Genomic DNA, 20,051 nt, shown 5'->3' with positions numbered 1-20,051 from the left:
TAGTGCAAAGGTGTGCCTGTTGGCTTCTACGTTTCTTCTTAAAGGATCTGTATTTTGGGTACCATCTTCCTGATGTTCTGCTTATCAATTGGCCCAGGGCGTTGACAGATGTGTGGTGCTCATGCAGCGGTGTTCGCCATCTGCAGCGAAACCTCTGGCATGATGTATTTCAGCTGTGGCATCCTTACCCCACACTCCTCTTTCTCAGGATATCAGCACGTTGGTTACTGATGGGTGAACGTAGAGCTTACAAGTCATTTGGATGATGGAAACTATCTCCAAAATCAAACTTGAGTGCTTCAGCCTAAACAGACTTAGATCAGAGTAAGAAATCACAGAATGGTGGGGGTTGGAAGGGACCTCTGGAGATCACCCAGTCCAACCCCCGGCCAGAGCAGGGTCACCCAGAGCAGGTGGCACAGGAACGCGTCCAGGCGGGGTTGGAATGTCTCCAGAGACGGAGACTCCCCCACCTCTCTGGGCAGCCTGTGCCAGGGCTCTGCCACCCTCACAGCAAAGAAGTTCCTCCTCATGTTGAGGTGGAACTTCCCATGGTCAAGTTTGTGCCCATTGCCCCTTGTCCTGTCCCCGGGCACCACTGAAAAGAGCCTGGCCCCATCCTCCTGACACCCCCCCTTTCAGTATTTATCAGCGTTGATAAGATCCCCCCTCAGCCGTCTTTTTTCCAGACTGAAGAGACCCAAATCCCTCAGCCTTTCTTCATCAGAGAGGTGTTCCAGTCCCCTCAGCATCTTGGTAGCCCTTTGCTGTCCCCTCTCCAGCCGTTCCCTGTCCCTCTTGGCCCGGGGAGCCCAGAACTGGACCCAGTGCTCCAGGTGCGGCCTCCCCAGGGCAGAGCAGAGGGGGAGGATGACCTCCCTCCGCCTGCTGGCCACACTCTTCTTGATGCCCCCCAGGATGCCGTTGGCCTTCTTGGCCACAAGGGCCCATTGCTGGCTCATGGTCATCCCGTTGTCCCCCAGGACTCCCAGGTCTCTTTCTACAGAGCTGCTCTCCAGCAGGTCACCCCCAACCTGTCCTGGTGCAGGGGGTTATTCCTCTTCAGGTGCAGCACCCTGCACTTGCCCTTGTTGAATTTCATAAGGTTTCTCTTCCCCCCAGCTCTCTCTGTATGGTGGCACAGCCTTCTGGTGTGTCAGCCACCCCTCCCAGCTTTGTATCATCAACAAACTTGCTGAGGGTGCTCTCTGTCCCTCCGTCCAGGTCATTGATGAATATATTGAACAAGACTGGGCCCAGTACTGACCCTTGGGGAACACCACTCCTCACTGACCTCCAACTAGACTCTGTGCCCCTAATCACGACCCTCTGAGCTCTGTCTTTCAACCAGTTTTCAATCCACCCCACTGTCCATTCATCTGACCCACATTTCCCTATGAGGATGCTGTGGGAGACTGTGTCGAAAGCCTTGCTGAAGTCAAGGTAGACAACACCCAACACCCACTGCCCTCCCCTCATCTGTCCATCCAGTCATGCCATCGTAGAAGGCTATCGGATTAGTCAGACATCATTTTCCCTTGGTGAATCATGTTGGCTACTTCCAATAGCTTTCTTTTTCTCCACATGCCTTGGGATGATGCTCAGAACGAGCTGTTCCATCATCTTTCCAGGGATGGAGGTGAGGCTGACCGGCCCATAGTTTCCTCGGTCTTCATTCTTGTCCTTTTTGAAGACTGGAGTGACATTGGCTTTCCTCCAGTCCTCAAGCACCTTGCCTGTTCTCCAGGACCTTTCAAAGATGATGGAGAGCAGCCCAGCAATGACTTCCGCCAGCTCCCTCAGACTCTCGGGTGCATCCCATCAGGACCCATGGACTTGTGGATATCCAGTTTACTTAATTGATCTCTCACGTGATCCTCCTCAACCAAAGGGAAGTCTTCCTTCATCCAGGCTTTTCCCTGTTAACCTCCAAAGCCTGGAACTCCTGAGGGCTGGCCTGAGCAGTAAAGACCGAAGGAAAGGCGGCATTCAGTACCTCTGCCTTCTCTGCATCCTCCATCACCATGGCTCCTGTCTCACTCAACAGCGAGCCCACATTTTCTCTAGTTTTCCTTTTGTCTCCAATATACTTGAAGAAATTTAATTCCAAGGAGGCCTTGGCTATCCTAGTTTTATCCCTGCACGCTCTGGCGGCATTCTTGTAATCTTCCCAAGTGGTCAATCCCTTCTTCCACGTGCTGTAAACTTCCTTCTTCCACTTGAGCTTTTTCAGAAGCTCCCAGCTCAGCCATGCAGGTCTCCTGCTTCCCTTGGCCGATTTCTTGCTCTTAGGGGTGCACCGATCGTGAGCTTGGAGAAAGTGGTATTTGAATATCAACCAGCTCTCTTAAGCCCCCCTGCCTTCCAGAGCCCTAGCCCATGGGATCTCTCCAAGCAGTTTCTTGAAGAGGTCAAAGTTAGCCCTCCTGAGGTCCAAGGTTGCAATCCTACTTGTTGTTTTGTGCATACTACCCATGATCCTGAACTCTGTCTTCCCGTGATGATGAAATGAAATACCTCTTAGATAGCCAAGTCTAAAGAGTGCACTGAATATTAACTGTGGTTTTCTGCAATATCATCAGTAAAAGCTTCCGAGTTCAGTTTCCTCGCTAATCAGCGTAGGTAACAGAAGTACTGTTTGTAAATACAGCCAGGGAGTCTGGCGTTTGATTTCTAAGGGGCTTATTCATACCTAATTGTTTTTGTATACACAAGCAGGCACACCAAATGCATGCGTACAGGTTTCTGTATACACGCAGAAAGGTGTTTGGAGACTGTTCATGTGTAGAGACATCTAGTCGTCTTGCACGTCTCTGCGTATTTTAGGGACCGTGTGTTCTTTTACTGAGCTGAGACTCGGGCACTGGCTTTTTCAACGTGGATGCAGTCCTGGGGCAGAAGACGGCTGCGCATGAGGCTGGCTTTTCTGTGTGTTGATAACTGCAGGTGTATTTGTTATTTCTAGTGCTTATGTGGTACGTTTCTGCAGAGCTTGCTGGTTAGTGTACATAGTTTTCAAGGTGAAGTGTTGCTGAGTTAGTCGAAGTATCTGTAAGGCTGTACATGAAATTGTGCCTTTCATTTCTGTTTCTTTTACATTGTAAAACACTGTATTGTTTTCTCAGTAATAATTTCCAGCAGTATAGGAAATTTTCCGTTAACGTTTTTAAAACTTGTTTTAAAAAATAGCCCTCTTTTTAAAAAACCTGGTAAGGTATGTTTCCTGCTGTGAAAACTTTCCACCCGAGAAGGGTGATGTGGGCACTCTGAGAAATTGGCTCAGATCTAATTACCGCCCTGTTGGCTGAGTTAATCTGTACAGGAAAAATAAAGTTTGTTTTTCCTGTGGTCATGCTCTCGAGCTACCCTGAATAAACACTGTGAGGTAGCTGGCAGCAAATATTTATGGATGTTAATTACATGGCTGTCAAATATTGAAGGATTCTTAGGTTGTCTGGTATTAGAAGATTTAAATTTTACATGTGGAGTGTAACACCTTGTCATATCTCCAGAAATTTTATACTGGAGGAATTAATAAAGGTAGAGGGATTTGAGTTGTTTCTTCCTACTTAGAATGAACAAAATTACTTTTCTGTTCCAATTGTCTCTACAATGGATATTTGTCATTTTTGTGTCCGAGTAAGGAGTTACCATTCCTGACCCTAATGAATGTTTGTTTAGATTCTGCTAGTCACTAATCTTATTCTCCGTTTGGCAGTCTCAGAAGGGGAGCCTGGAATAAAAATTGGCAAATACTTCTGTTCAGATGCTCTGAATGGTTTATAGATGGGTGTGAGGAATGGCAGAGCTGCTCTGCCCTGTAGAATTTGTGGTCTAAAGCGTATTAATTGAATCGTATAATTGCAGGAGAGTAGATATGTCCGAGGGCCTGTGAATTCCTGGTGAGGAACCCACCCATGAAGCAACGATTATTATTTTTAAATGAGCTTTCTTGCAAGTGGAGTCTTCTCACATCTCTCCACTGTTTTTTGAGACAGCAAAGTCCCTGGCTACAGAGTACTGAGCCAAATCGCAACGGAGTACAGATCTTTTGAGTGGTTTGATCCATGGTTTCTGCTAATCCAAGTTAAAGGCTTAAAAGGATGAATTGGCACTTTCTTTTTGCTGCAACGTGCCTTCCAAAGCCATTAAGGTGAAATGCTGCTGTGTGTGAGTCATACCAAAGCCAACACAGCAGCACTAAAGTAATTATCCTCTTGTGTGTTCAGGATAATCAGGAATGGAGCTGGTGATGAAAAGGAAGAACTTAATGGCTACGAGGAAGAAAAAAATCCATGTGGAAAATGGTTTCCTTGGATCTCGTGCAGTCAGGTTCTTCTTGAAATTCTGTGCTCCCCCTCAGATAAAAGGGTGTAGAACAGATTTTTCTGGGTCCAAGGGTTCAGCCCCTCAGTCGTCTGAGGGTTCTACTGTCGGTTACTGCAGAAATCGTTCGGCAGCAAGAACAGATCTTAACCGAGGGTGCATTTGGTGTTAGGGTAAGGAGGTGGAGATTTCGGGAGTTCAGGAGCAAAGTCCCAGTGCTAGGTACCAGGTCACCCCTTGCACGTCATCCCAAGGGTTGGGATGGGGTTCCAGCTTCTCTGTGGAAGCCTCTTGATAGCGTTTAGGTTCTGCTTCACGTGGCGCTGCTGGAAAGAACAAGCAGCCCTCTGGGCTCTGCCTGTGCCCCTGCGAAGTTTGCCATCTGAGAAAGGAAAACATCTCCTGCCCTTGGCTGTTGCCGAGATGGATTGCTGGTCTGACCATCCCCTTGTCCTTCAGGGCCAGCAGCAGCACTGCCAGTCCCGGCTGCAGGGTATGAATTTGGGGGCAGAACTCCACCAGCCGATCTGTGTCCCAGCACCTGCGGGGTCACGGCGCACCCCAAGTGGACCGTGGACTCCAGCAGCGCCCGTCGCAGGGGTGCCGGTGCCTGGGCGTGAGTAGCCAGCCCAGTACAGCTGGGTGCCAGGAGAGTGAGTGGCAGGTGGGGAGTGGCTGGACTTCAGCCGTAGCTGGCCTGATGGCCTGTAGAAATACTCAGGGGCAGAAGTAATTTGGGGAGTGTAATGGTTGGAGCGGAGGTTTTAGGACTGCAGGCTGCTGTTGTGTTTGCAGGCCCCTCTGAGCCTGAGGCACTGGCCGGGCTGAGCCTGGGCAAGTCTCCGGTTCCGCCCGTGCCCCGCTGGCGAAGCGGAAGATACGCGGGAGTCGCTGTGAGGAAAAACAGAGGCTGATTTTGCTTCATGCATAAATGTAACATAGGATCTTTCTCCAGAAGCAGAGGATCAAAGTTTTCCTTTATTCATAATCTGTCTTTACAATATTTTGAAACATTTAAGTTTAGCCAACAGTGAATTCTCTAGAGGAAACGTTTCCTGGCTTGACAATGAGGTTTAGCTGAATTCTCATGCCATCCTAGGAGATTATTTTCTACTCTGAGACATGATCCGCCTATTCCATTGCTTTATGTTCAGAGCCGCTCCAAGTGCAAGCTTTTGCCTTGTAGCCTACACCTTTTCCAAAAAGCAATTGTTTCTTGGAATAACTTCTTGAAGACCAGACTGCTTATTTGGATTCGGCAGAAACATCTAAGCAAAGCTGCCCGTCCCTCCTGCCATCTGAATGTTTCGCTGCCCGCTGTCAGTACCGGCAGGAGTCTCTCTGTAGTTAGAGTTTTGGTTGTCTTGCTTCAGATTTTGGAAACTCAAATATATGTTGCTGTTTATAATTTACTGATACTGCAGCTTGTTAAGAGGCAAAATTGCTAGTAATGTCTTATTTTTCACAAAAGGCAACATGAAATTTGCAGAGAGGGTGGATTTCTGTAGCCGCGGGACTGTCTGCGCTGTTTGTCACATTCCCATGACGATGTGACAGTAGTAGTAAGGCTGATCTGCCTTAAATGCGTATTTTCCTTTCTTTCAGTTGTACGCCTTGCTTGCAGACCAGGCTTTATTCTTCAAATTAAATTTATATCTTTTTTAAAAGAATATGAAAAGAATCCACACAAAATATTTATAACATGCTTCAAATCTGACATAAAACATCAAGGAAATCTAGCTATCGCTTATGTGACTAAGGGTCTTTGAGAAGTTTTTTAGATAGCACGGTTTTGGTGTACAACGGCGGGCCTTCTTGTGATGTTTGGGTTTTCTTTTAACTGACTCGAGAATTGCTTTTCCTTTGACGCTGATCTCCTCCTTTGACAGCGTTGGCTTTGGGTGAGGCTTTGGGGGGGCGTTGGCTGTTGGTCATTTTACTGAAACCCCCTTCTAACACTTTGTGTTCTTGTGCTTTTAGCCACCGACGACATTGTTAAAGTTGAAGTCTGGGATGTAGTTGACAAAGGTAAGAATTGTAACTTCCTTTCTAATGGAGATTCATTGTTCTTTCTCAAATTTCGTTAGACACTTACCTGGAATTCAGAAATACTTACTTCTACTTTAGAAAAACATCTGTAGTTACTTTTTTTCAAGTGCATGGATGCTACTTCCTGAAAAAATATGGAAAGGAGAGAGGAGTCTCCTGTGCTAGAGCCCATTATTCGCAATCTGAACTTCAGATCAAACCCGCTGTTGGGAAGCAGTTGTTTCACGTGCTCCGGGACAGATGAAACAGCCTGCTGCTCGTGTATTCAGATTCTCTCAACTTTACTATAAACTTCATCTTCTCTCCTTTATAGTTTTATATATGTTTAGACAGCTACTGAGTTCTTTGTTCTGTTTATAAAAGTTGTTGCCGAGCTGTTTTTATAAAGGAATGCTATTGTTAAATTGATAAAATGTTATCTGCAATGAATAACGTACGTAGGAGGGAAGGATAAAAGAGAAGCCAATTACTTAAATTCACTTAGGACAGAAAATGCAATATATTTAATCCAAAATAATTTCTAAATGCTTAGCCAAGCAAAGTGTTACGTTGTATAAATACGTTTTTCATTAATTTTCAATTTTAGTCAGAGTATAAAATTCTATTTTATAAAAAAAAAATAAAAACAAATCCCCAAAACATATGTGACGAGGCAGTCTGGGTGCAGTGGAATCTGTTGCTCGAAGGGGGTGGGGATTAGATGTAAATGTTAACAGCCCATTCCGTAGCCCCGAATGCAAATATTGTTTGGCTCTTATGAGGCGTTTTGTACCGGCCAGGCTCCCGCTTTAGAGCGAGTATGCTCAGGAACGCAGCTCTACGAGCGAGCGGCTCTTGCTCTGTGGGTTGCGTTCCATGTTTGCGTGTGTCTGTCAGTCAGATCCGTTGACCGCAGTCATTGAAACTTAAACTTTTATGGTTTGGCTGCTGATCCCTTTCCCGCAGCCTTCGCTAGAACCGGTGCTGACACACGTCCCTCAGCAGACCTGCATCCCAGGGGCATTACCCCCCCTGTACCATCTCTGCAACTTACACACGCGGTAACGCCGAAAAATAAGAAGTTAAGTATAAGAGGGAGTGGGAAAGAGAGAAAATTAATTTTTCGTGTTGGCTAAATTGTATTTAAAATAGTACAAAAGCACAGATAATTAAAGATAGCAGCTCTAGTTCACATGCATAATGGAGCCTTTAGGTTAAACTTGAGCCAGTCACTTGAAATGAAAATCCCGGGCGCTTTATCTTTTTATTCTCTTAAACGCCAGCTTTCACAGTGTAGACAAAACCTTTCTTGGGCCAGAGTTACTGCTGAAGTCAGTCTGATTGCAGTTTGGCTTTCAGATCCTGGGATAAGATGTGCCGGGCTGGAATCTGAGCAAAACATCTGTTTTCTCGCCGCCTTGCAACTTTGGTATGAATAGATAGACAGTTAATTTGGGACTCATGTGGTTCCAGCATTTATTTCTGTGAATAGCTTCTCTGAGCAGAGTCATCTTCTCAACTGGAGACTTGCCATTTTTTTTGGCAAAACGGATCAGATTTGATACGTGCAGATGTTGATAACAGCTCTTCTGATACCGCTTTCATTTCTGACAGCGGAGCATGTGTCAGAAATCTCAAGGGACTCTCTTCTCTCTGCTTTATATTCTTCTGAAATAAAGCTCATTGTGTTAAGATCGGTACTTATGGACCACAGATATGTATTTGTATGTAATCAAATGTACTTAACCAATGCAGAGTCAAAATTCAGATCATTGCCATAGCGGTGCGGGTTCTTGAGAAGGACAACTTTAGGAAAATGTGCAAATTAACTGTTAAGAGCTTGCTCATATCTAACTTTCATCTTAATGTTATTTCATGACATTTTTGTTCTTCCTTCTGTGCGCTCAGGACAAAAAATCCTCCTGCGTGATGCTTTTGGTGAGAGCGACACTGATCTAGACTGTAGACTTCTAGTAGTGGAGTATCCAGTGCTGCTGCAGCAAGCGCTGACAAGACCTGATCCTCCTTTTTTTCCCTTGCCTACCAGATCCTGGCTAATGTGCATATTTAGAGTCGTGCAGAATGCTGCCTTTATCAGGCTGGATTTGAAACTGCCAAAAAATGCATTTCGACAGACGTTGTTTTCCAGGCTAAATTTTTTTGCCAGTGTTTTCCCGTTTTTGGAAGAATTGTTCCTTGTTAGAGAAAATTAAGAGACCTCTGTTTAAATTAAGACGTTTGAAAGTGTATTGAAAGCCTGATGTGGGGATGTAACTAGACTGTCTAAAAAGATATATCCGTAAACTGCAGTTTCCAACTTCAGTCTTGTAAAGCAGCTTCAGCCTCTTCTCTGCTATGCATTGCTGCCCTTCGTCGTGTCTCGGGGTGAACGTGCACTGGAGGTTTTGGGGAAACTTAGTAAGTTGCACCCTGAAAAACTTCACGTACTGAAGCTAAATGTGGTTTTACTGAGTGGCCTTTCTCCTCGTGCTCGCCAGCAGCGCGCCTCCCCAGCCTTGGCAGTTCAGCAGCGTGCTCTGATGGTTCCTTCCAGCCCGTTCCAGGAGGGCAGGAGGCAGCTCGTTTGGCCCCGCCTGGCTGGTGGCTGCTGCCTTGGTGGCGTTCGTTTAGCGGAGAGATGTTAATTTGGAAGTGTGGGGAGATTTATTGTGAAAGCTTAAAACCTGTGAGGCTGGTTGGTGCGCTGAAGCAGGGGGAAATGGCGACCACTGTCCTGTACTGCTCCTCTTACCTTTTCCTTGACTCTCTGGGGTTTCTTATTTTGCAATGCGCAGACTCACTGGAGCCTGCTGGGTTCTCCTTGGGCCCGCTCCGAGAGAGGGACTCATTTCTGTAATGACGCCATTTGTTAAAATCTTAACGAGTAGAGCTTGCCCACAGCTACGGATTGTATTGAATTTTGTGCGGTGTGCAGAGTAAATACCATCTCCTTTGCTGCCCTTGGGATTAACAGAACACAGGCAAGGTATCTCTCAGCACAAGTCACAGCCCTGACTCATCCTTCTGGCTGTGCAGCAAGTTGTGTAACTACTGCGGGTCATAAAGCTGTAACAGATCTGAATGCAAAGAAGCTGCTTGGATGCAGGTGATTCAGGAGCAGTTCTGGCCTCCTGTCTTGTAACTCCTGCTGGTTTGGTTGCTGCATCCTTTCCCACACATTAACCGAAGGGATGAAACCGTATTTTTTTTTTCTATGGCCCCTAAAATAGCATGAATTCTTTCCCCCATATTGGAGACTCCTTTCCTTTCCCTGCCTCTTCACCCCTCTCCCTCCCAGAGGTGTGCTGCAAGAAGGAGGAAAGAACAGAATTAACATTTCTGTTATTTTCAGGTGTCATAAGATAGATAACACCGGGGGTGCAAATATTCTAGATATGTATTTTTGAATGGTGAAGAGAAGCGTCTCCCTCGCACCGTGGACAAGGTTTATTGGCAAGCTGTGCCGAATCCTTGCTGTCCTGCAACAAAACTGATGGTTCCCAGAGGTGCAGAGGCTCTCAGGTGCTGGCCATGAACCAAGGCTTCTGGCGTTCAGAAAGGATTGTTGTGTAGCCTTTGGGCCACTGCTGGAAGGTTATTTGGTTTCAGTCTTGCTATTGTGCCTGGAAATAAGGAGCAGTCATCGTTCTAGGTAGAGAGGAATCGCAACGCGAAGACCCTTGCTTTCTAATCGAGGCTCCTAGATCGCACAGCAGTGCGACCTTGAAGACAGGACCTCGGTCATATAACAACACAATCTTCATTGTGCACTTGCCGTTACAGGCTGTATTGCATCTTTTCACTACATACATCTTGTCTTCATCTGGCTCATCCTGCAGTTTTGGTTCCAAAAATAGACACTGTGCATGAATATGTACACACATGCGCTTTTCAGCTCTGTTACTCCTTTGTAGATGACCTCCTTTACAGCAGTGATGAGCACCACCTAAGAATATAAGAATATTACTCATTCCTCTTGCTACACACATAAAGCCCTAAGCAGGGAGAGGCGTGCGAGTCTAAATTCAGTCTCAAAGCATTGGCCGTACACGTGTCCAGGTTACCTTGACGGCTCAGGACAAGAGGACCTGTCAAGAGCATTTGTGGTTGCTTGGGCTTCTGTTTTAACACCTAGAAATTCAGGTCATGCCAAGCAGAATTTAGCAGTAACTGCAGAAATAGGGACGTTTCGACATTCAGAGAAACCACACAAATGCTACGGACTTGAAATGAACGTAATTGAAGTAGGAAAAGGCACACAAGTCCTAGACATCCCACACCTTCAGTCGTGCTGGGAAAAATCAGAGCCCATGCTTGGATCCTCCAGGGAAAAACGGTGCATAAATGGGGAAGGATCAGGATTAATATGTCTGCTACTTTCAGATGCCACCAGCAAGATGACACAAGGGTAGCAAACACTTCGCAGTGCTGCAGTGAAGCACCCACCAGGCGCTGTCAGGGTGTAGGGACTGGAATCTCCTGCTGTATCCTGCAGCATTAAAAGTTTCATGAGTAACTCAGTATTTCATAACTATTTATCCTTCTGTGCAAAAGGAAGTGAAACATGCTGGTTTTCACACGCAGCATCTGGCAGAACCACAAATTTTACAAGTAGTTGCTCCGTGTTTGAATAGTTGTCGGAAGCTGGTTTGGTCCCCGGTGTTGCAGTCTATGGAAGGAGTCAAGGGGAGGGTTTTTTGCGGGTGCATCTGAGCTGCCGACACGTTCTGTTGTCGGTGACACAGGGAATTTCTAGAAATTATGAGAAGGAACTCTAAGACTCTGCCATTATAATTTAGTTAACTTGTCATTATTTAGACTAAGAAAGTATGGAACCAAGTTAATTCAGAAATACCGTTCTTAATTGCTGTCAGTAAGATCTGGAAGATATTTGATGTCTGTAAAACATAACTCGATCTTGCAGGGTTGTGCGTTGTGCAGTGCTCATCGTTTGATAAAACTCGGGAAACTGCTGTACACAGACAGAGTTTAAACTCTCTACCTGGGGGCAAGGGCAGATTTTTCATGGCATTTCAGCACAAGGCGAAAGACGTCCTCCTCTGGCGTACAGTCTCCCAGCAATTAGTGCTGAGTGGCTACAACAGAAAATCGCGTTAGCTGATGGCCCCTCTGCTAATCCTGGGTGCAGGTACGTGGTGTCGTCTTCTCTGGCTGCTGTGCCTGCAGGCATTAAGATTTGGAAGCAGGATTGCAGCATAAGTGATGTAAAGCAAAATTTTCAGGGAGCCCGAGGTTTAAAAACACCCGCTCCTTTTCTGGGGGCGCCGAGTCAAATGCCAGTGGTACTGTAAAATGTCGGTTTGTGGATTTATCCAGTGCTTATTGAAGCTGTAAGAAAAGGGAGAAGTCGCAGGGGGTCTGCTCTTTAAGCTTAAGGGCTGTATTTTAGCGCATGCCTTAGAAGCAGCGGATGATTTGGAGGGAAACCCGTGGTTTCCTCCAGGCGGGATTGTGGCTGTGTCACTGCAGGGCAAGTCTCCGTAGTGGCTTTCTTGTGTCTTTTCCAAGTGTTTAGCCTGCTGCCTCTTGCACTTCCCTGTGATCTGTCCTCTAGCTTGTCTCTGCGCACGTGTCGCTGGAGCGTGTGGCGGTGGATGGTGCATCTGCAGGATTTCCTTTCTGCACCGTTGCTGGTGATGACCAGACCTGACCCTCTGGCTCTGGCCTTTCACGCGCGGGCAGGCTGTCTCTCCCCCCGGCTTCTCCACCTCCCCCTCCATACAGTTTGTTTGCTTTTGCTTAGATTTCCCCTCGTATAATTCCGGTCTGTCTTTTGGCTGTTAAATTCTCATCGTCTCCTGCCACCCCTTTTTTTTGGGTCACAAGTCAGCCCAAAGTGCCCGCTGGGCTCTGAGGTGACGTTTATTGCCAAGACTGCTCGCCTCAGGTCAGTGACACAGCACAGCAACGCCGTAGCATCTCAGGAAGGCTGCGTGCGTAGCGGTGCCGGTCAGTCATGACAATCTTCTGGTTTCTTCAACAATAATGCAACAAAAAATGTAACAGATCAGCTTCCCATTGTGGTCAGGGAGGGCACCAGACCCTGTATTATTCAGTCATTGTGACTTTGTGCTGTGAAGCGCGTGGTTTTAGCTGCTCCAGGCTTTCTTCCCGTTCATCTTTGAGTTATTCAAGCTGGTATTCTTGAACAGGGTAGCTGGCAGTTTTCAGCAAGGCATGTCCGTCCCACCCCTCCTCGTTCCCTATGCTTCTAGTAGAAGTTGGATCTGCTTTAAGGTCATATTCAAAATGCTGGGCTTCTGCCCATCCTGGACTTCTCTGCCCGGTGTAATGCCTTTTTTTTTTTTTTTTTACAATTCTTTTTAAGGAAAATGCAAAAAACGAGGAGATGGTTTGAAACTGGAAAATGACCCTCAGGAGGTGAGTCACCTTTAACGCGGATGTCTGCCTCTTAGCGGGAGGCCTCTAGTCCACCTCTGGTCCATGGAGAGTAAGTTCTGTATTTGTTTCTGCTTTCAGGCTGGCCCGGCAGGCAGTTGAGGGGCAATCTGATCCCTGATGCTCTTCGCTCTTTTGCCGGTGCATTTTATCCTTGTTCGTGCCCTCACCGCAACTTCCCTGCTGTTTTCCCTTCTGTCTTTTGGGAGTGACTGTGCCCCAGATGTTTACTCGGTAGCTTTGTACCTGTCTGCACACCCTCAGTGGCAGCAAGTCCTTTTGTAATGGACTTCTGGAGAGACCTGAAGAGGTCACTTGATGCCAGTGCTCTCTGGCTGCTCCTTGAGACTGGGCTAACAATTACCTTTTAACACCCTTTGAAATGCAGAGGAGGAAGGGGCAATAGAAGTGCTACCTAGTGTGTAAAAATAATCAGAGCGGCTTCCTCAAGGCTCTTGCACGAATGTGTGTCCTTTTGTCCTACAGCAGAAGGTCCAAGTGCCCCATGGGAGACCATACTGCCACTTCCCCAAACTGTATTTGGGCTGCCAGTGCACTTCACGGCACCTCTTTCACAATATGTACAATTTTATCCTCAGGAAGAAATCAGTTTAAAGGCACGTGATCCCATGATCTCTGCTGCAGCTCTTAAAGAGCTTTATTGCTCCTGTTTCTGAGTCAGTGCCCTTTGGGGCTCAGCGCACAGACCGTGTCCTGGGACTGGCTCAGGAACGGCTTTGTTGAGGTTGATGGGAAGGGCAGCAGCACTGATGTGGGGAGGGCTGAGCGCGCGGTTCTGGGGGGAGTCAGGGCTGTGAAGAGTTGCCTCTTTCACCGGGGTGCCAGTCCTGCTCAACCTGTGTGGTCAGATGTGGGGAATTTTCTTTCAAAATTTTCTCCTGGCAGGGGGGAAGAACCCTCTATGAGAACAGATATCACAGCTGCTCCTTCCTTCACAAATCTCCGTGCGTTTTCCACTCCTGGGAAACGAGTGAGAATTATTCCGTAGGCCCCAAATTGCGGCAGGAGCCTTGGAGGTTGAGTACAGTACAGTGCCAGTACTGTACTTTGCAGCATGCAGAGTCCAAATGATGGAAAGCAGATCAGGGACTAGTAAATACTTTCAGCCCTGCCGGGGAGAAACTCAGTAGACAAATCCTGGCTTTATACACCGGAGGCAACAGAAGTACAGTCAATATTTGGGTCGGCAAAGAGATGAAATGGGAGCTGTGACCTCTGTCCTGCGTCCTGTCGCTTATATGGAGTTATCTTGTCAGCACTGGATTTGGGGGCACAGGGGAAAGAGGAGCGGGTGGGTTTTAGCATTTGCTGTCAGACGTGGTTTTTTCGGGGACTGTCAGGTGCTTCACACCCCGCTCCTGTGGGCAGTGGGGACTGTGAACCACCAGGTGTCTTGCGTAAATGATGGTGATGTGAAATCCGCGGATGCTTCTTACCGTTTCTGTCATTTCAGAAAGTTTGCCTGTTCAGCCCTGCGTCAGCTGCGTTCTGTACAAGGCTGAAGTTGAATCAAGTTATTTACTGTGTCTTTTGCCTTTTATTTCCTCAGGCAGAGTCAGAAATGGCTCTGGATGCAGAGTTCCTGGATGTCTATAAAAACTGCAATGGCGTCGTGATGATGTTTGACATTACCAAACAGTGGTAAGACACCTTCAGCAGCATGCACCCCGTGATTCTCGCTTGTTTGGTAAAAACAAACGACTTTTAGGCTTCTTGATTCCCAGATGGACTCTGGAGCTGATAACCAGGCTACTGAGTTGAAGCAAGCTTGTATCCTTGAAAATAATAGCTTTATCTTCTGACGCGTCTTCAATATACTCCTCTGCTGGGCTTGTTTCACGCAAGCAGTCTCCCTGGGGGCTTGTGCGCCGCAGTTTCTGATATGGGGCTGTCTGAGGCTTGGTAATTAGTGCTGTCACAGGTGCCAAACATGCTGGGCATGTTACAAACCCCTGCTCTCCAGAACACAAGGGAAAGGGAAACGCTCCTGAGAAATTCCCAGGAAGACGGGGATTAGTGAGGATTATTCAGAGGCCCTAGGCTGCAGTAGCGTACGGAAATAATGAACTGTTCATTTTGCACATCTGCTGAGGAGGGGGAGAGACATACGGAAGGCGGAATGGAAGGAGGAGGTGGTAAGAGTTCCTGCTTCATATTTAAGCTTGTGTTTTACAGGTTTGGTGTGGGTCAGTGAGCCTGTGACAGCTGGAGGGAGGGAATCCTTTCTTTCTGCTGACCCCACACAGTTTTGTAGGACTGAGGGCAATATTGCGGTAGGAGATGTGAGGTTGCTGGTGGAAGTGGATTGTTGAACCTTTTTTTTTTTTTTAATGAAGAATGATACAAACATGTTTACAGTTCCTGTATGTATTTGAGGGGGGCAAAGAAGCCACAGTCTTAGAAAGATTTTGGAAAAAAATTCTTCCTTAGTTTTTGTTTTTCTTTTCCCTGTGTTGTGTGCATGAAACTGCTCACAGAATGATGTTCCCACTCATCTGCCTTTATCTCTCTCTCCTATGGTGAAGGACGTTTAACTATATTCTGAGGGAGCTTCCCAAAGTGCCGACCCACGTTCCAGTGTGCGTGCTTGGGAATTACCGAGACATGGGGGAGCACCGGGTCATTCTGCCTGGCGATGTGCGGGACCTCATCGACAATCTGAACAGGTAGGATGGCACCACAGTCACCAGGCGGGGGAGCAGACCTCGGCTACTCTCTCATCACCTGTAGATAACCGTATTGCTGCCGTGTTTGAGATGCACGCCACCGTCGTCCTCTGACCCTGTGCCTAACTTTCGGGCTTTCAGATCTCCAAGTGTCTCGTGCAGCACCTGCAGTTTGCACGACGGGCTCTTTGATCTAGGAGCCTGTACCAGGCAGGCTGTTAGCTATATTCCTGGAAACAGTGAGCACCTGGTGGCATGTGCCTTTCAGAACTACTCTTCCCAAGAAGTCGTCTTCTTTCTGGGTAGTCCTTCTCTTGTGAAAGAATCCTCTCCCTGCAGCGCGAGCGTACCCTCCTCCAAATAATTCTGGTAGAAGAGAGGCAGCTAGTGCAGCTGGCTACCTTGCTCTTCCTCTGAGAGCATTCCCACGCAGCACTTGCTGGGCACAGCCACGTCATACGCCTCCCTTGCCAGCCGGGCAAGGTTTTCCCTTATGCAGAGATCTGAGGCTTTCCGTTATTTAGTATAAAATAGTCTTTGTTGTTCAGGATTCAGTAGATTGTACCGTTTTGTGTTTTTAAGGCATTTTTTCATTTTCCCAATCTCTTAGTTGTTAGTGCCTCTGTCAGGCACACAGAAATGATGTCAGTTTTAAGGCTTGATTCTGTAATGTAATAATTTCTTTACAAGTTCATCTCTGTATGTGACTTAGCTGAGTTTCGTGCCCACTGCTGATGCTTGTGACTTAATGTTAGGTCTGTTTGTGGTTTTAAACCAAAACCTTCACTGAACCCCTCATTTAGTAAACCAATGGCCCGGTGTCCTGACATAGTATTCCTTAGTCTGGCAGCCTCATGACACTGCAACACAACAGCAGCCGCGTTGTGCCACCCTTCCGGAGGAGCAAAGTGTGAATTTGGTCTGTAAACAAAATAAGGAGTCCCTAGCAGAATGACCTGCTAGCCTACATTTGGGGATTGAGGGCTTGGCTTGTAAATGAGGGTTGTTCGTGGTATGTAGTTCAGCAAGTGCCTCTTCTGTGTGTACACAGTCTATGGTCTTTGTACAGTTTTCTTCTCTCTCTGTCTGGTTGAGACAGGCCTCCCGGCTCCTCGTATTTTCGCTATGCTGAGTCTTCCATGAAGAACAGCTTTGGCCTCAAGTACCTGCACAAGTTCTTCAACATCCCCTTCTTGCAGCTGCAGGTAAGAGAGAGGGTGTTTCCCTGATGTGCTGGGCGGGTGGGACAGAGTCCTTGTCTCTAAGGTGGGAATTTGGTATTTGGGGTTGCTTTTGTTGTTAAAGGATCCTGAGTAGATCTTTGGTTTTGTAAGAGCTGTTAACAAAATTATGTCAGTACATTAGTGCCTATGACTTCAACATGTCTCTGCTTGCGAGAGGGCTCTTCTCTGCTGTGTTCACAAATGCTTACCTCTGGAGAAAGGATCCGAGGTGATGAATAACACCGGCAAGAAAATTGCATCCAGTGGTGTAGGTACCAAGTCAAAAATGTTACGTGCACGCATTTGTTCAACTTCTTGTTCAAACATTCTTGTTTAAGTTCTGTTCAATTAAAACTCAGGTGAGGAGAGGTTTGGTCATGAACTGAACAGTTCAGGGACAACTGTCTTTGCCCAACTGGTAACTGATCTGCTTGGATCCTGTGCCCATAGATCTAAGTCTCATGTCTCCTTCATAATGGAGGTTTCTTGGGTGAGCTGGGTGGAAAGCAAAGGCCGAATGGGCACGGAAGGGTGGAATTCTCAGCTGTGGTCCTTTAGAAGAGGACCTTTTGGGGTGATCACACAGGAGTCCTTTGGGATCAGCGTCATATGCTTTTGGGGGGTACGTATGATGTTGTATCATTGTTCTCTTTTGGATGGAAAAAACCAGGCAGTTGGTCTTGATCAACTTTCACATTACTTTCACCGGTAACTGAAATGTCTGTGTGTATTTTTATACAAATAATCCCCACTGAAATGCTAGTTCAGAAGAAGGGCGGATGTATTAGTGGATATCACCATGGCCTCAGGCTGCAGAGCAGAAAGAACCGGGTTAAGAAAATCGAATGTATAAAAACCCAGTAAAACAAGTCAAACAATAGATTTTTTTTTTGAGGAGGAAGTTGTAGGAATCTGAGATATAAACCCAACTTGCTGCTTAGTGGAGAAGATTGAAATCTACCAGCGTGGTGTTGGTTAAATGTTTGGTTTTGTAACCTTGGCTCCTAATGGGGAAGTGACGTCTTGTGGAAATCATGCAGAATAATTAGTTCCCAGGTTACTTTTGTCGGTGTTGTAGATCTCTCCTTTTTTTTCTCAAATACATGTTGATAAGAGACAAAGCACAGCCTTCCTGCCAGATTTGTTTCTGGAAGCTACTTGTAACGATACTGTTAATAATCAGTATATACAGTAATTTCCCTAGCTGTAGTTATAAGCAGGAAATGCCGAAGCATTTGTAGTATCGGGTTTGCTTGGGAGCAGCTTTAGGATGGGAGCCTTAGGGGACCTTTCATTTAAATGTGCTGCGTGTAAGTAAACATCATCCATTAATCTGAGACTGAAGGCAATTAGGACACTTAGATAAGGTAATTGTCCCCAAAGCCAGAGAACTTCTCGGACATACCTTGGTCTTCAGGAAAATAATAAAAATAAATCTCATACAACCTTTAGTTGTTCGGAGATTCCAGTGACGGTTGCTTGGGAGAGGTGAGGGAAGTGGGGTGACCAGCCCACATTCATTCTGCTGCTCGGGGTGCCACGGGGAGTAGCCTAAAAGGTGCAGGTGCCACATAATAAGACCCCCAAAATCCTGTGTTTTTCATAGAATCACAGAATGGTTTGAGTTGGAAGGGACCTTAAAAATCATCTTGTTCCTCCCCCCTGCCCTGGGCAGGGACACCTCCCACCAGCCCAGGTTGCTCCAAGCCCCGTCCAACCTGGCCTTGAACCCCTCCAGGGATGGGGCAGCCCCAGCTTCTCTGGGCACCCTGTGTAATGTAACTGCAACCTCGTGTAATGTAATTAAATACTTCAGCACTGCAGAAACAAGCCTAAAAAGACTTCTCATTGCAGTTTAGTTCCCAAAACGTGCAGGGGGAGGTTTGGAAGGGCACACGTGAACTATGCTTGTAAATAAGTCTGCTCCGTTCTTTGTACCTCGACGCAGAAGGTGGCAGTGGAGGAGGTTGTCCTGTGTCTGTCATTCAAGGAGAGAGTGGCCAGATCACAGCTGCCTGCATTTTCCTTTAAAACAGCAAGGCCATAACTAATTCCTGCAGCTCAGTGCTCGTACAGGGACTGGAGGCAGGTGCTTTTCTGTGCATTGTGATAGAAGTCACAGCATAGGATCCAATGTGGAGAAGGCTTCTTTCATTTCTCTCCGGCGTGCAGGAGATCCCTGGCCTTGCCAGTCTGTGCTGAGGCAGGTGACACTGCAAATTTGGAGGCTTTTGGGTGCCCCAAGTAAAGCTTGGGGCTTTACTTGATGTGGATCTTCAGCCGAGATGTGCTGCACTTAGTTTTTCCAATGCCACTTGCATTTATGCCGCAGGTTTATTAGAAGAGCCTCGCGCTGCTCCGCGGTAGCTGCTGCTGGGTGGCTCTGGGCGTTCTGCTGCTCCCGGAGACCCGCTGGGGGCTGTGCCTTTGAGGGACGGGGAGCCAGGGCTGGTCCCGCTGGGCCTGATTAACCACCTTGCAGCACGATGGTAACATTTGTAGGAAAATCACAGCTAGACTTAATTCCTAAAGATTCTGCTTATACCTTCAGAGAGAAGGTATAAGGTATACTTGCCAGTAACAGACTCCAGAAAGGAATGGTTTCCCTGGGACTTTGGTGCAAAGCAGGGTTAAAGGAGAGGAATGCTCCCAGGTATTTAATACACGTAGGATTTAATCGGTCTCAGTGGACCTCTGGGGTTTCTCTGTGTTCCTCAGCCTGCCCTCCCGCAGCTCCCCAGGGGAAGGGGAGTTGTCCAGCCGTATGCGAGATTCCACGCTGTCCTTCAGCGGAGTTGGTGTTCGGAGCGGTGGTTTTAAGTTGCACCCTTCTGTGTTCAGCTTCCCTTCATGCATCTTTCATAAAAAAGCGGTGCCTGAAATTCATACCCCCGGTATAGAGCACGTCCCCTCCAGCAGCCCGCGCTCGTCAATTATTTATCAGTTCCTTTCCAGGGGAAGGACTGTCAAACCTGAGAGGGCGGTTTGGCTGTAGGTAGTGCTGGTGGCCCACAGAATGTGCAAATGGGATCAGGTCAACCCGGCCTTCGGATGCTGCGCTGGAAGGAGACAGAATTCTGCAGACGGCTGAAATTGCCTTTTCCCAGGAAGCACTTGAAAGTGGCAGTCAGCCAAAGCGCTGGTCTGTAGCACATGACTTATTCCCTTCCTTTGGGTCGTTGCTAAAAATAAGCTGTTTCTTTAATATTTTAATACCAGCATGGTAAAATAGAATTTATTTTTTAAGTATTTGGAAGTCCACTGTTAGTGATGAATTTTTACAGAACTAAACGCAGCTCTCTCTTAATTATATTGAAGTTCTTAATTTACTGTAATCTGTGAAAATTTAAATAAATACAACTCTGGT

The 20,051-nt window shown here is 46.9% G+C and overlaps 1 protein-coding gene across 1 annotated transcript in view; it reads left to right on the top strand.

The window, feature by feature from the left end:
* Window positions 1–20,051, top strand: part of RABL6 (RAB, member RAS oncogene family like 6) — a 65,613-nt gene that overhangs the window by 9,757 nt on the left and 35,805 nt on the right. Inside the window, exons 3-7 of the mRNA XM_063352731.1 lie at window positions 6,307–6,354; window positions 12,704–12,756; window positions 14,345–14,436; window positions 15,321–15,461; window positions 16,561–16,666. Coding sequence (XP_063208801.1) covers window positions 6,307–6,354; window positions 12,704–12,756; window positions 14,345–14,436; window positions 15,321–15,461; window positions 16,561–16,666 — 440 coding nt within the window. The remainder of the gene's footprint in view (window positions 1–6,306; window positions 6,355–12,703; window positions 12,757–14,344; window positions 14,437–15,320; window positions 15,462–16,560; window positions 16,667–20,051) is intronic.

Source organism: Chroicocephalus ridibundus, chromosome 15, assembly GCF_963924245.1.
Source record: "Chroicocephalus ridibundus chromosome 15, bChrRid1.1, whole genome shotgun sequence".
Taxonomy (NCBI): Eukaryota; Metazoa; Chordata; class Aves; order Charadriiformes; family Laridae; genus Chroicocephalus; species Chroicocephalus ridibundus.
The sequence above is the reverse complement of the archived record's forward strand: the minus strand, read 5'-3'. Positions and strand labels throughout refer to the sequence as shown.